Raw genomic sequence first — 17012 nt, forward strand, 5'->3', positions numbered from 1 at the left:
TTAAAAGAGTTAATAAGTCTGTTGAGGGCCTCCGCCATAATGATAAACAAGAATGGAGAAAGAGGGTCACCTTGACAAACGCTTTGGGAAGAGGCAAAGAAACCTGTTGGTGCACCATTAATGAGAATAGAAAAATGTGCACTTGAAATTCAAGCTTTAATCCATTTACACCACCTAGAAGAAAATCCAAACTGATGAAGGACTAGAACAAGAAAAGTCCAACTTCAGTTTATAGTAAGCCTTCATGATATCTAATTTGACAACAAAGGCTGAAATATTATGTTCTTTGATGGAATGAAGGGTCTCATGGTTTATAATAGCTCCTTTAGTTGTTTCTCGACGAGGAACACAACCCCCTTGTTCTGATGATATAATTTTTGGAATAATGGGCTTAAGACGCAAATAAATAGCCTTTGTGATAATTTTATAGATAGTGTTACATAAAGAAATAGGACGGAAATCAGCAAAAGAATAGGGATTATTAACCTTTGGGATGAGAGCAATATTGGTGGTATTAAAGTTCTTCAAAATGGAGACATTTTTTGTGGATTCTTCAAGAGCCTCAAGCAATTCAAAACAAATTACATCCCAACATTTTTGAAAAAATAATGGAGTGAACCCATTAGGGCCTAGAGCCTTGTCGGTAGGCATAGAAAAAACTACACCATGAATCTTAGAGAGAGTAAAATGGGCCATAAGAATCAAGTTGTCTTGTTGCGCAATCAAAGAAGGAATGGAATCCAAGATCTCATCCACAAGGTGGGAAGAGGGGGGATCCTACTGTGGAGGGGAAAGAAGATTAGAGAAGAACCTTACACTCTCAGTTTGAACGCCATTAGCGTCAGAAATCAAGTTTCCTAGGTGGTCATGAATTGTACAGATTGTGTTATTAGCCTTCTTTTGTTTGGTAGATGTGTGAAAAAACTTAGTGTTCTGGTCCCCTTGTTGAAGCCACAATTCTCTAGATTTTGTCTCCAGTACTCTTCTTCTCGCTTACATGATTCAGCCCACTCCTCTTGCAAATTCTTCTGTCTTGAATGCATATCAGCATTTAAACCATGGAGTAAAATATGTTCATTAATCTCAGCTAGTTTTTCTTCTACCACCTTTTTCTCCTCAAAAATATTTTTAAAAACATGTTTATTCCAAATCTTGATAAGCCCTTTAACATACTGCATTTTCTTGTGAAATTGAAACATTTTGGTGCCTGGCTCTAGTGGAGCATCCTTCCACCATTGTTTTAAGAGGCCGTCAAAGTGGGGATGACGATACCATACACTTTCAAACTTAAAAAGATGGTCTAGAAAAACTAGTAAGAGGAGAATCAGATGGAAGAATGGACAATTGAATAGGGAAATGGTCAGATTCTGAATATGGAAGTATATCCAATTGGATAGAATAATTCGCCAATTTCCAACATTGTGAACACAAAAATCTATCCAATCTAACTACATTATGGAGGAACCCAACTCTTCTATTAGTCCAAGTGAAAGACCCAGCTTGTGGGGGAACATCAAATAGAGCATTATTGTTAACAAATTCATTAAAGTCCTGGATAACTCTAGGTGGGGGAATAATACCTCCATACTTGTCCCTAGGATGAAGAATAGCATTAAAGTCACCAGCAATAATAAATTTGGCACCTACTGATTGCTGGATAAAGCCTGTAAGAGTAAGCCATAAACTTTGTTTATCAGACGTAGGGGTAGGGCCATAAACATTAATCAAATGGAATGAAAGCTCATAATGTTGAATGGCTAACATTTGCCAATTAGTTCCTTGATGAAGAAGTTGAGCCTTGATAGTCTTTGGATTCCATAATACAGCGAGGCCCCCAGAAGCACCTAAGCTAGGAACATGTGAAGACTTCCACGTAAACCAAAGTCCAACAGATTTCTGAAAGTTATTTGTTGATAGCTTAGTCTCCTGAAGCAAGACTAGATCACATTGGATAGAATTGAGACACTGCTTGATCCTATTACGCTTGTCAGGGGCATTAATGTCCTTGACATTCCACGAGAGGATCTTCATAACTGACAAGGAGCACTCTTGGCGCTCCTTGTTGATCTTTTAGAGGTAGGAAAATTACCGTCCAAAGTTGACTGGATCCCTGCATCAACTTCTATTTTAGCTTTTGATGCTTTCGATGGTCTACCCCTAGGCTTAGAAGATTTCTTAGTTATAGGAGATGATGAGAGTGGGGATTGCAGCATAGACAATTTTTGAGAGAAATCAAAACTAACATTAGTAAAAAGTGGATCAGCAAAGAGGGACCTAGACTAACTAGAACTATTTGCATGAGCAGGAGACTTTTGGACTCCCAAGCCAAGATCTAAAACACTCATTGAGTCTTCCAACCTAGGTGAAGGGGGATCCAATTTAAAGTGTACATAATCCTCATGTGAGTCATGGAGCATGTTATCTTCGTCACAAAATTTGGGAGGAATTGGAACACTACACTCTATTGCTAAAAAAATGGGCATATTTAGAAGACAATGAATGGCCTTGGGAAACTATTGCAGCTTCTAATCTAGACAAGAAAGAAAGAGGTTGATCATAAAAAATGAGCTCATTAACAACAACATCCATTTGAGAGGGATGAATAGCATCTTCTTCATTGGTAGTCGGATATGTAATTGCAAGTTTAGAAGATTTCAATGACGTGAAAAGAGATTGATCTAGACTAATATACTAATCTCGATGAGTATTCCATTTAGAAACAAGATGGGTCAAAAACAACAAAGTTTTTAGCAAAATCAGAGGAGAAGGACCCTAAATTGGGGGAAGCCATAAATAAGAGGAAAAGAATTCCTCGAAAATGAGCACAAAGATTTATTAGGACCTGAACAGTCTCTGAGAGATTAATCTTCTTGTGTAGAACAACGACCCTTTAGTGAGTGGTAAACAACTGGATTTACAAATGAGAAATGATAAGAGTCACTTGACAGTTTAGCTTGAGATACACACGCATCATTACGGGCAAAAGGAACGTATTGTGTCTTAAAAGTGCACTTCAGTGGGTCAGAGTTATGGTTACTACAAACTATTAGATTAGAGCAACTTGGATCTTGACATTGATTAGTAAAATGACCCAAGCAACTTGCCATCTTAATAACAGTTTGTGCGCCTTGAATAATAATTGTTTGGTTCCATCAACCATATTTAGATGACATAATTAAGGAAGAAGGTAATGGTTTATTTAGATTTAGTAAGGTACAAAACCTTATAGAAAGAGATGGTTCATCAAAAGGCACTAGATCATGATGGATGAATACCCAAATTTTATTTGCTATTAATTCAATAATTTGTAGATCTCTATATTCCATTAGTAAACTAGGAAGCTCAATCCAAAATGGCATAAAATCACAGGTTGAATGACAAGGTTTGAAGTTTGGAGACCAAGCAATGGTATATGTTCCCAACACTTTACAAAACCAACTCTTAATTCGAAGAACATTATTTTGAGCAAGCTTAGAATCAAATATAGCAATAAGAAAAGAAGACTCATGATCAATGTAGAATAAATCAGTAACACCGTACTAGTAACGCTTCGCCCAAGAAAGAAGATCTGCAATCGGGAGGAAGGACCAAATCTTACCAATGATTGCTGTGTCGAGCATGTAAGTGATCTGTGGTTCGAGAAGTCCATCTTCAATCACAAGAAGTTGGGCATCACCATTTGTGGGTGTGGCATTTGAACTATCCAGATTATTATTGGGACCAGTTGATCTTATTGAAGATGTAGACCCCAATTTTTCCTTCCAAGTTTTGGCAGGCTGATTTCCCACAAATTTTTTTCCCTCCAAGTGCAATATTATTGGGATAAGACAAATTTTTTCGATCGGTAATGGAGACATTATTTGGCCATGATATATAAGAAGGGAGTTGGTAGTTGAAATGTCCAATTTCCTCACTAGTTTTAGAAAAGATAGGTATGGGCTGCTGAAGTGGCCCATGACAAATGTCAAAAGTTGGCTGGATTTGGGGTTCGTAGTCTTGAGACCATGTTTTATCTTCTTTGCACCTCGTCCACTATGGCCAGAGCCATATGATATGTTGAAATCCCTTGCACCTATTTTTCCACCATGATGATGAAGAAGAGGAGGATGAGCTTGGCTCGAAGGTTTCCCATGCACATCAAAAGCTCTAGTCCTACCACCTCGTTCATGCTTAATAGAAAACTCAACCAATTCTCCTTCTGCCAGAGATCTAGATCCATTATAGTGAATCAATGTCTTGTGAACAAAAATGTCTTTGCTACCATCATCAGGGGTAATAAATCCATAACCCTTTTGTGAGTCGAACCACTTGACCTTTCCAGTCCTTTTCCCACTCTACGTCATATAGGGCTTTTGATGCTTGAGAAATAAAACCCTAGAGTAGGGTTTGCCAAAAAGACTTGAATGAGAGCGATTTTGAACTAGGAAGCTTCAAACCAGCCTCTACTTATTGCAGATAGATGTCTGAAAATTTTGATTTGCATGCTCAACAATAAAGAATAGGATCGATCTCCCACCTGATATACTTCTCGATCCCTTTTTGGCTCTCTCTTTATTTGCCGTATCAATCTCAACTAGATTGTAGGGTTTTTGAAGCCGATTTCAAAAATGATATGATATGTTATGATAGATTTTAATGACGTCCACGAGACTAAAGTAGTCTATGGGACCCATGCAATCGCCCTCCCGAGTCAGGAGCCAAACTAGTCAGTTGCAAAGTTTTGGTTAACTTGTCTCTTCTTCTCTGAATTTTGATAATCAAATCCGCTGTTCTCTTCACTTGATCTTCCTCAAATAAATAGTTGAAATCCTTGTTCTGCAGAATTTTTGTATAATCAGATTTGATGTCGTTGTAAGCCAAGCATTCCATGACAAAGTGTTGCTCTGTCTCCACTGTTCCCATATTGCAGAATAAACATGTTCTGTTTGCCCACTCTTCCTTTGGAACTTGCCATCAACCAGTTTCACATCGCAACTGATGTGAGCTAGTTCTAATTTGTGCCATCAACATTTTTGCTTTCTAGTTAATAGGTGCCCTTATATAGGCCTTTTCATCATGACTAGAAGTGGGATTAAATTCTTTAATGTAATAAGATTTTTTCCTCCCTATGTGTCTTGTCCATAGAATATTGCAAAATTTTTCATTGACAAACTTTTTAATTTCTTTAATGTTATCCGGGCAAGCTTGGATATTGATATCCCATTTTTGCATCCATTTGTCATTTTGTTTCATCCATGTGCTTTTCCGCCTCACAAGTTTTTCCTCTATTACCAACTTGGGCCAACGATGTGTTTCTAGACCTTGGGTTTTCTTTAAATAGCTTAGCATTCGGATCAATGCGACGGCTTCTAATGGAAAGGAACCTACCTCCGCCAAAAGGATTTCATACGGAACTGTGGTCTTGACTTTAAGATTGCATGTGATAAAGTGTTTTTGAATTCTTTCTACTTGCCACCATTTCTGTTTGGACATACTACTGCCCCACACTTCACATCCGTATAGAATAACCGGAGTGACCAGCAAACCAAACAGAGTTTTCATGGTCGTCCAATCCCATAATTCTGCGTTCCTGCACTTGTTTTGTAAAGAGTATAACGCCTTCCAGCCCCCTTTTATCCTTTTCGATTTACAAGTATCCCAGTTGAGTTTGTTATGAAAATCGATGCCCAAGTATTTGTACTCTTCCACAATCTCAAGGGGGCTATTTTCAAATAGAAACTTGTCTTGTATGCCCCTATTCTTCTTTAGTGAGAAGATCATAATTTTGGTTTTGCTAGTGTTAACTTGCATTCCTACCTCATGACAAAAAAATTCTAGAGCTTTCAAGTGCTCTTTCAAACCTTTAGCTGTTCTAGCAAGAATTATGAGATCATCTGCATATAAGAGCAATCTTATCACGAAGTGGGCCAGCTGCACCCCTTCACCATTGGTCTTGTTTATCCACTCTTCTAACTTGTCAATATAGAGCCCGAATAGCGTTGGAGAAAGCGGACACCCTTGCTTAACCTCGATGTTGCTGTCAAAATCTTCTGATATCCCTTCTGTCATTCTGATTTTAGCTTTGACCTGCTCATATAATCTGTAAACCGCTGACCTAAGTTCTTTAGGGACATCCAGCTCTACCATTCTATCCCATAGTTTATTACGTGGCACTGTGTCGAAAGCTTTTTTAAAGTCCACGAAACAACAAAAAGCCTCGTTCCCCAGAGTGTCCCAAACTTTCTCTATCAAATGCCTGAGAGTGATGCTGTGATCTATAGTAGAGTGTTTCAGACCAGCAATCAAAGCAATCAAAGCCACGATCAATCGGACCATCAAAAACACAACATATCAGCGTCCAACTAAGCGAATCCAAAACCGTCGGAGGCCAAAAAATCTGCAAAAGCCTTCAAATCGAGCTGGGAAATAAACCCAAAGCCACGCAGTGAATCTCCAGGGGCAAATTGTAACACAGGAACCTTCAATTAGTCCACTGAAAATAGAAATCCAGACCAGCAATCAGATCGAGAAGCATCTAATAATAATGCAAAAACAAGGTAAATTTAAGCACGACATTAAATCTGCTGAGAGAGGTCTCCATGGTTGCATAACCTTGAGCAAATTGGAGCATCCCGGTGCCTCTTAGAACAAGAATATCTCTATGCGCCTGCGAATTTCTTTTGCGCTTGCGAAATGATCAATACATATATCCGTATCTCTCTGTACCTTTGAAATCCCTCTGCGCCATGCGAAATCCCTTTGCGCCTTCTCTTCCGATCACCAGCAGTATTAAACACAATTGAAAGCCCCTTTTTTTGGGCAATTCTAAACCCCCTAATATAAATGTGAGGACCTCATGTTTTTTTGTGCTAAATTTGTTTGTTAAAACATATACTTCACTCATTAGAATATGTATTTGTAAATGATACAAACTATAAGATCCATGTGATATCTCAATTTAAGAGATTTAAATACTAGCATTACCTACTTTAGAGAAATATAGTAAAACAAGCCCAAAGATATCATATATGTTCATTGTTCCACTTTAAAATTATATTATTATTTTGTAACTAATATTAAATTGATCATTATTTTAGCACAACATTCTAATTATTATTATAATATTATTTTTTAAGATATGATTCTATTATTAGTTTTAACTATTTTCTTGTTATTATATTTTTATATTTCTTTTTAGCACTTTAAGAAAAGAAAAAATCATTTAACGTCAAACTATAATTATTATATTATTATATCTTCATATTATTATTATATTATATTATTATATCATTATATCTTAATTTTATATTAAAATTGTGTATCCAAGACGTGTATAAAATGACACCATTCCAAGGTCGTTTGGAGCTTAATTTATACTAGACCCATCATTAAGATAATTCGACATAATTCATATGTCACAAGGGATCTACATCCTTCATAATTTAGTCATTTCCATTACATACTTCAACTTTTACATCAACAAATAAAACCTTAGCTCTCTTACTAGGCCACTCTAACATACATTGTATTGTACTTGGTGCAAATGTTTAGCATTAAGTATAAACACAATTGAAAGCCCCTTTTTTGGGCAATTCTAAACCCCCTAATATAAAGATGAGGACCTCATGATTTTTTTTGTGCTAAATTTGTTTGTGAAAACATATACTTCACGTATTAGAATATTTAGTTGTAAATGATATAAACGATAAGATCCATGTGATATCTCAATTTAAGAGATTTAAATACTAGCATACCTACTTTAGAGAAATATAGTAAAACAAGCTCAAAGATATCATATATGTTCATTATTCCACTTTAAAATTATACTATTATTCTGTAACTAATATTAAATTGATCATTATTTTATCATGACATTCTAATTATTATTATATTGATAATTATTTTATCATGACATTCTAATTATTATTATTATATTATTTTTTAAGATATGATTCTATTATTATGTTTAACTATTTTCTTGTTATTATATTTTTATATTTCTTTTTAACACTTTAAGAAAAGAAACAATCATTTAACTTCAAACTATAATTTTTTTTGATCAGTAAACGACCAAGGCTTTGATTATATTTATTAATATAAATCAATAATTTACATAAGCGTTTCCTCGTTCAAATGGGCACTGGTAGGAAAGAACAGAGAAGAAAACCTCCAGTCTAGCCCAGGACTATCATCTTTTATTATTACATCATAAAAAGGGCATACCCTAGTCAAATAACTACCTATACAATGATTACAACGGGAAGGGATTGAAAAGGATCGATACAATCGTTGATAAGTGCTTGAAAACAGCTGTGCCCAATTATATCAGAACCAGTCATGCCATAGTTCTCAATATTCCTCCCATTGCCAAGTAAATCACTCATCCTTCCTTCTAGACTACACAATCAGCATGGTTAGTGAAAAAACTACAGACATCTAAATAAGATAATGGTAATCCTGGGAAATGTCCAAATGTTTCTAAAATCCTGCATGAAATACAATTCTTACTTCATGATAAATATATTCAAACCATCATAAGATCCTTCAAACTTCTAGATTAATGAAATCTGATAATTTCCTAACAGTATCTACATCCAAGAATGTGAGTTTGAAGCAACACTTTGGTGTATAAGATCATACACCTCACCATTACTTGCAGAGGGGACTCGCAAGAAACAACATATAAATAAGGCTACCAAAAAAGCAGGGGGCACGTTGTTAAGCTCGAGCATAGTTAAATAAACAGAGTAAGATACTATTTAGCATCATTCAACACCTTTGAACTCAAGACCTCAAACTAGAATGCTTGTCCTCTGTCATTGGATTGATAAATATCTTAATCATCTTTGATAACCAAAGAGTTTACACCATCGGCTAAATGATCTGCCTTCTGATTGCCTTCTCTATAAATGTGACAAATCCGATAATCTACAAAGCGATCTAGAAGTACAAGAACTTCTTCTAGCTTAGAGTTAAGGACCCAATTCGGGGTCACACGTTTCCTAATTGCATTTAGGATGATCTGAGAGTCACCTTCTATGATAATTCTTAGAAGACCTAACTTATGACAGAGCTGTAGGCCTTGATCTAAAGCCTCTAATTCTGCCAGATTATTGGAAGTAGGATGTATTGACATTGCTTTTTTGGCTATCCAATGACCTGTATCATCATAAATGATACATCCAATACCTGTCGTACCTGGGTTGCCTCTTGCAGCACCGTCAAAGTTGAGCTTAGCCCATCCTTTTGGCGGGGGAGACCATTTGCATCTTTCCCTAGCCTCCTTGCTTTTTTTAACATAGAAAAGAGGAGGATTAATCAAGTTTGGCCACTTCTTTTTCATGTGACCATCCCAGATGGAGAAAGAGGCTTCTTCTTTTCCGGCGTTTTTGAGATGGGAGTTAGCTGTTTCAACTATGCTAGCTTCAATTCTAGATATTAATTCTTCTAGCTTCAGTTCTGAGTTTCAAAAAATACGTCTGTTTCTTTCTTTCCAAATTTCCCACGCCAGGACGAAAGGGCAGATGTTCCGAAGTTTATTATAAATGCCCTGAACTAAGTTTGTAGGCCATCCTTTGAGGAGGTCAATAAATGATTTCGGCAAAGGCGTTGACCATCCTAACATATGTCTGAGCCATTCCCAACATATTTGGGAAAATGGACAGCTAAATAATAAATGATCTGAATCCTCGCTGTTTTGCTTGCATAAAAATCATTTAACGTCAAACTATAATTATTATATTATTGTATCTTCATATTATTACAACATTATATTATTATATCATTATATCTTAATTTTATATTGGTTCTTCCTCTTATTCTCTAGGAAAAAAAATCACTAAACAACCAATGGAATTTTTAAGCCTTCATTAATCACATTTTAAAATATATAAAAATAGAAAAAAGTTAACAAACTTTTCAACTTTTTCTTGTCATAGACCTTAATTAAAATTGAAGGCAAAACTGGTACGTGAAATCATTAGAGTCAGATTGCTAATTAAGTAACAACTTATCAATAAATATCTTAATCATACAAAATTTCTTCATTTCATAATATATAGATGTTTCTAGATTAAATTGTATTAAAGATTTAAAAATATGAATAATATTATATTATTATATCATTATATCTTAATTTTATATTGGTTCTTCCTCTTATTCTCTAGGGAAAAAAATCACTAAACAACCAATGGAATTTGTAAGCCTTCATTAATCACATTTTAAAATATATAAAAATAGAAAAAAGTTAACAAAATTTTCAACTTTTTCTTTTGTCATAGACCTTAATTAAAATTGAAGGCAAAACTGGTACATGAAATCATTAGAGTCAGATTGCTAATTAAGTAAAAACTTATCAATAAATATCTTAATCATACGAAATTTCTATATTTCATAATATATAGATGTTTCTTGACTAAATTGTATTAAAGATTTAAAAATATGAATATAATTTGATAAAGAAACATCATTCTCTCAATAACCATAACATATTTCAAAATTGATGTATTGCATCTCATTTAACTTGTATTTATGGAGGAGCCATGTCAATTATATATAGATAAATGCACATTCTTACCGACAAAGTTGCACCAATAAATAATTGGCACTTTATTGACAATTTGTCTTTGATGTCCTTGGAGGCATCATTCTTTCTTTGCATGTCTTTTAGGACTTTTTGACTTGCCCATCTCACATCAAAATTGATCAATGTTGGGTCATAATTGAGTAATAAGAATCTTGTTTCTCCATGTTATCTACATTTCATAATATATAGATGTTTCTAGTTTAAATTGTATTCAAGATCAAAAAATATCAATATAAATTGATAAAGAAACAACATTCTCACAATATCTAGATAAAATATTTCAAATTTGATGTATTTCATCTCATTTAACTTGTATTCACGGATGAACTATGTCAATTATATATAGATAAATGGACATTCTTACCGACAAAGTTGCACCAATAAACAATTGGCACTTTATTGACAATTTTTCTTTGATGTCCTTGGAGGCATCACTCTTTTTTTGCATGTTTTTTAAAGACTTTTTGACTTGCCCATCTCACATCAAAATTGATCAAAGTTGGTTCATAATTGAGAAATAAGAAAATTAATTTCTCCATGTTAAATTAGTTGTTCTATACATTATTGTTGATGAGCACATAGTGGGTTAAAATTTTTAGGTAATACTTTTTTTTTCCTCCATAGCACATCATCCCATATACACCTACAAATTTTGAGTGAAAAAAAAGCTTTCAACTCTTTCTTATTTATGGAGCAAGCATTCAAGCGTATATCCCATCTGAATATCCATTTATTTCTTTGTCATGTCTATATCTTTTTATCTTTTGTGCATGTGTCCAAAAAACACCTAAAGCCATCTACTAATTGGATATTGTTGTTAGGATTCAACTGTGTAGTTTTATAATCACATTTATTGATCCACACATATCATGAGTAGTGGTTTGCATGAACCCATCTCTCATAAGAATGAATGGGACACTTAACACTCATTGCATCTAGGTGATGCCAATGGAGCTTAAGCACAGAGACTTTTTGAGAGGTCTCCCATCTTAGTACAACTCAATCTCAAGCACACTTAGCCAAGAAGTTCTCTTCAAGGTTAATTCCTCTGCTTGCAACACCTTATCTACTAACTTCAAGGTTATTTCCGCTCTGCTTGCAACACCTTATTTACTAACAATGTAGAGTGCCATATCAAATGATTGATGAAGAGGATTTGAAAGGAGAGATAACTAGATGAACTAATGAAGTTGTTGAGTAAAGAGGAGCAAGTATGTTGGAATTACAATGGGCACCTGATCAGTTAGTCTTTGACAAGATAATGTATTGTTTAATCATAATAAGAAGTGAAGCAAACAATTGAGGTGATGTTTAGTAGAGAAGACAAGAAGTTGAGTTGATGTTTAGAAGAGAAGACAAGACGTTGAGTAAAACACTAAGCTTAATTGAGTGACAATTTTACTAGTCTAATGAAGCAGAAGATTAAAGAACCTAGAGTTGGCCGAGTAAACAACATTAGTCAAGTGTTAGCTATGGCTAAGCAAGATGATGAAGAAAATGTAGTAGTGACCGGGCGTAGTGAAGACCGAGTGAGCCAGTGAAAGTCGAGTGAGACAAAACAATATTGATTGAGCTACACAATGTTGACCGAGCAGAAGAACACAATAATGACCGAGTGTCAACAAAATTATAGTTTGTGAAGGAATCAAGTTTGAGGTCAACATAGTTGAATTTTTGGATTAGTCAAAATGCGTGGATGATAAGGATTGATGAGATGGTGTATGAAATGCACGAATTGAGTTGTTATACAATCAAAGGCAAGGATTTAAGGAGAAGTTTCTAGAAGTATCAAAAAAGGAGTAGAAGGATAAAATGATGGATAGATTCGTTGAATCTAATCAAATCCTAAGATCTACGGGGATGTTTAAGCAAAAAAACGATCAAAGCTACCTATTTAAGGAGGCATAAGAGATGTTTTCTAAGGTTGGTTCATTGTTGATTGACGGTTTTGAGGAGAACCTGTGATAATTGAACATGACATAAAATATATTCGAATCAAACTAACAATTGAATTTTACTAATTACAATTTACCTTCCGTAACTCCAACTTGGAGAATGATCTGAATATGGATTGTGATGTGGTGGTTTGTCACAAACATTTGTATCTCCTCTCCCTCTTGGTATATTTGCTTCACCCAATCTATTTGGGTGCCAATTTGTTGCATGGCCAAGTTTAGGGAGTGTATGGTGCATGATATCCTATGTTCCCCCAAGTTTCCGGGATGGGGACAGCAAGGGACAGTGGGACAGGTTTTCGAGATGGCAACTTTGGGGACGGAGGGGGACGGTTATATAACAATAGAGAAAATTAAAATATAAAGAGAAATTTAAAATATTTATATGAAAACATGGATAAAGCATGTACTTTTACACAATAGAACCCTAAAATATAAGAACCAACACAATTCATATGACAAATTTGTATTACTTTAAGACCTAAAGACTAATTTGTTCTAGAAGCCAAAGTCAAAGTCCACCTAGGTGCCCCCAAGTCTCCGAGACGTTTCCGGGATGGGGACGACTGAATATATATTGAGGATGCGTCCCTGGGTAACATTGATGATATCCAAAAAATATGGTCTTATCAGCCCTTAACCAAAGCACTTGTACCCCTACAATTTTTTGCATTATCTGTAATCACTTGGACTACATTCTCACTACCGCCCATCTCTATGGCCTCAATGAGAATTTTGGAAATGAACTGTGAATTTTTCTCTTCCCCTTTACAATCATCTGCCTTCAAAAACACTGTCGCTTTGGGTGAAGTTGCAATCACATTAATCCATATTAATGAGAATCACCATGAAATCGCCTGAATCGCTGGTTTGGCAATTCGATTCATGGTTCCTTGAGGCAGTCATCATACACGATTAAATCATTATTAAATCTGGAGAATGAAGGTAGAAATGTTTCAAGAGTATGAAGTGCTGGAAGCATCGAACCAGTGGAAGGAAAGGCACTTGCTGACTGAAGGCAAGAGAAATAAAATATACAGCTGAACTATCAAGCAACATTGTATGAAGACAAAAAAGAAAAAGTTGTTCAACAACACTTAGCATGGAGAGGCAGCTAACAAAATACACTGCATCGTTACAGAGATTCATAATAATTCCAAGACCAATTTGGGAACTTGATATCTTCAAAAAAGATTCAATCAATTGAAGGAAAGTTCTGAAGTATCCTAGTTTGTGATTGTTTGAGGACCAGCAATCTTGGGAAGGGTGGATTGTTATGTCCCATTCTGAAATGAGATTTGTTATTATGGTCAGGGGACATGTTCCCCAATTGCAGGAAAAAAGATATCAATGAGACACCAATCAAGGAGGAGGGAAACATAGGACAATGCATATTTTATTATCTGATTAGTTTGGAGCATGAATTGCAGTTCATTTAACCTGAGGATGATGCCCGTCATGACAGAAATTAAAGGACAAAATCCCTTTTACTTTCTTTACTGAGTTTGTGTATGATAACCTGACCCAGGCAAATCAATAAATATTTTACCAAAAACATTAAACTACTGCAGACTTGAAAATTGACAATATTACTGATGATAATACCTGATATAAGTCGGGGGAGATTTAGAGTATCCAAAACAATTTAATAAATTTAATTTTGATAGTTATTATAAAATCAACAAGATTAAAATAAAAAATTCTTATTAATAACAAATTGATTTTCTGCGGACGATAATTAATAAACACAATTACATTCATCCTTCAGGGTTCTTATGTTTGGCTGTTATTATGTTTACACTGTAGTTTTTGCAGATTTTCATGTGTGTTTTAATCCTTTCATTATCAGTGCCTGTTTCCGGATGACTGTAGTCTAAAATGGTTTCACTACATTACCCTGCTGACCGATGACCCTAGCTGATTAGGCAGTTGATAATGAATAATGAATTTCAAAAATATGCTGGCTTGCTTGGTGATTGTCAAATTGGCGAGCTTTTATCTTAATTGTTTTCTCTGCTGAAATACAGTTTTTCGTTCATTAATTGCTTTTGCCTTGATTAAACCAAGGTTGCATGGGTACTTGTACCCACACCCCTGGTACTCGTACCCACGTACCGGGTACTCGGTGGAGAGCATCATAGCTAAGGACCTTGATTAAGATTCTGATTTTGTTTTTTTGGTTTTTTGTTTTTGTATTAGCTTGTTGTTTATCAAACTTAATTCAATACCAAATCAGTTTGAAACTTTGATACTCATTAACAATAAACTTTATCACTGTTCAAGTTAAAAGTTTATCATTTGCAATATGTCATTGTCATATGGTTTAGGATCTTCTTGTTCATGTTTAAAGTCTGCCTTCTTTGTTATGCATCTAAGCATTTATCATGTATTATTATTTCAAACATATGAAACTGAAAACAGTACATTACATTTGCAAACTCTATCACTGTTCTTGTTTTGAAAAACCATTGTCATGACTCATAAAATCAGATTTTTTATAAATATAAAAGTGTAATTTTTAAGTAAGTTTGACATACCCAAGTACCTCCGTCCCCAATTATGAAAAATACTTTAAACATTCAGCAATAGCATATATATATATATATATATATTTGACTTATGGTTTATATTTTCAAATTTCTTGTTTTGAATGCTCAATGTCACGACTCATGACAGATATTTTGATTTTTATATTTTCTATAAAATATTAATTATATAGAAAAAATTAGGCTTACACACGTACCCCTGTCCCCTATTTTGAAAAATATGCGTACCCGTACCCGCTCCCGTAGCCGTTCCCATTCCCGTACCCACGTACCCATGCAACCTTGGATTAGACATACCCTATTAGGAGATGAGATTTCTGTGTGAAAACCCACAATATTTTGTTAATACTGTAAGCTTACTGTTGAGTGAATATCCTCTTAAAAAGAGTGTAGTTTGCACTGACAGCTATGGATAGTTGTTATTCAGCCTGCCATTGAAGCTAATTTTTTTTTTAAACGGTCATACCTAATTGACCAACAACTTTCTCAATGAAAAGCTTTTCTATTCAGTAACGAGCATAGATGAATTGCAATGAATGGTTTTGTGGCTTACTCAAAACAAGCTATTGAATCATGTAGTACTTTGTAAGTTTGTAGGAGATTAATTGTATGGCAGTAACTAGTTTGAAATTTATTACATTGGAATGATTTGTGGCAAATGGGTTCACGATTTTTTTGAAAAAGTTGCATTTTCTTCAAACCCATGAAATTACCATGGTCTGAAATGGGAAAATACGGTCCATAATGAAAAAAAATCTATATGGTCAAACCCAGAAGAAAATATTTGCACATTTCCATTTTTTCAATTTGTATATTTGAATCTCTAGGCAATGGCTTTGCTTTCTGACAGGTAAGAAGCTAATTAAACCAGATCATCAATTTATTGTGCGACTTTCTCTAGAGCTAATCTGGAACAATATATTGTAATATAGATAACCTGAAAAATGATTAATCATAATCCACATAAAAAAGCTGGTTGCACAAATCTCTGTTGTTTATACCACCAGTTTACCAACAACTGTAATTTTGTTTACTGCTGATTATGATTGTAAGGATATGTGTTACTAGTTTTTACTTCCATTATTCCGTGTTTGGTTTTGAAGGAATTGTTCTTGTGTGCAGAAGCGAAATGAGAAGAAGGTTGAAAGTGAGAAGAAATACTATGAAGGCAAAACGTATGTTGACAGTGATTAAGTATTGTTTATCACCATCCTAGCTCGTTCCTATACTACCGTGCACTACTGAGACGGCTTGTAACCTTTTGCCCATTTGTTTTACACCTTATTAGTAAAACATTTTGGGGCCATGGGAAGTTTGATCTACATAGTTAAACTTGGTTATATTCAAATTTTTCCAATTAACCTAAAAGAATCGGCAGTTACTATCCTCAGTAACAATTTGGTTGATCTCAATCCTTGTCTTGAAGAAGCTCCGCATGATTTTTAAGCATTGGGGCTCCCAAGTCCTAACGGTATGGAATAGTTGTAGTTGGCATTGTATTTTCATTCCTTCCGGAAAAGCTGTGCAGAGTTGAAAGTTAATTTTGTATCATATATAATGTCTTACACTATGGGGGACCTAGTAGTGGATTTTGATCAAAGTTTGCATCTAGAGATAGATGAATTTGTTCAGATTAACCTTAAAATTTTTTCTGGTAAAAAAATTGTCCAATTGCGTTGGAAGTGTCTGCTACTAATAGATGAAATCTATGGAATTCTCTGAAGTTCTCAACTATATGCATAATTGGTATGATCTGTGTCACGTGTTGAAAAGTCACGATGCCACGACAATTGGTTACAAAACCCACAAAAAAGCTCCACTATGCAACCATGGGTTCTTTGATCATTTGCTCCATGCACGATGATGTTAATCTTCCAAATCAACCTATATTCCCATAATCTAACAGTTTCACGGGTTGGCTATGACTGATCCAGATGTCTTTCCCGA

At 34.9% G+C, this 17012-nt stretch overlaps 1 protein-coding gene across 1 annotated transcript in view; it reads left to right on the top strand.

Moving 5' to 3' along the window:
* LOC149572186 (ethanolamine-phosphate cytidylyltransferase-like) overlaps positions 1-16747 on the top strand; it is a 90278-nt gene extending 73531 nt beyond the window's left edge. Inside the window, exon 9 of the mRNA XM_089813452.1 lies at positions 16188-16747. Within this exon, the coding sequence (XP_089669578.1) occupies positions 16188-16259 (72 nt within the window). The 3' untranslated portion in view covers positions 16260-16747. The remainder of the gene's footprint in view (positions 1-16187) is intronic.
* The last annotated feature ends 265 nt before the right edge of the window (positions 16748-17012 follow it).

The sequence above is a fragment of the Cupressus sempervirens genome, chromosome 2 (genome assembly GCF_028749045.1).
Source record: "Cupressus sempervirens isolate cs-2001-9-10 chromosome 2, ASM2874904v1, whole genome shotgun sequence".
Taxonomy (NCBI): Eukaryota; Viridiplantae; Streptophyta; class Pinopsida; order Cupressales; family Cupressaceae; genus Cupressus; species Cupressus sempervirens.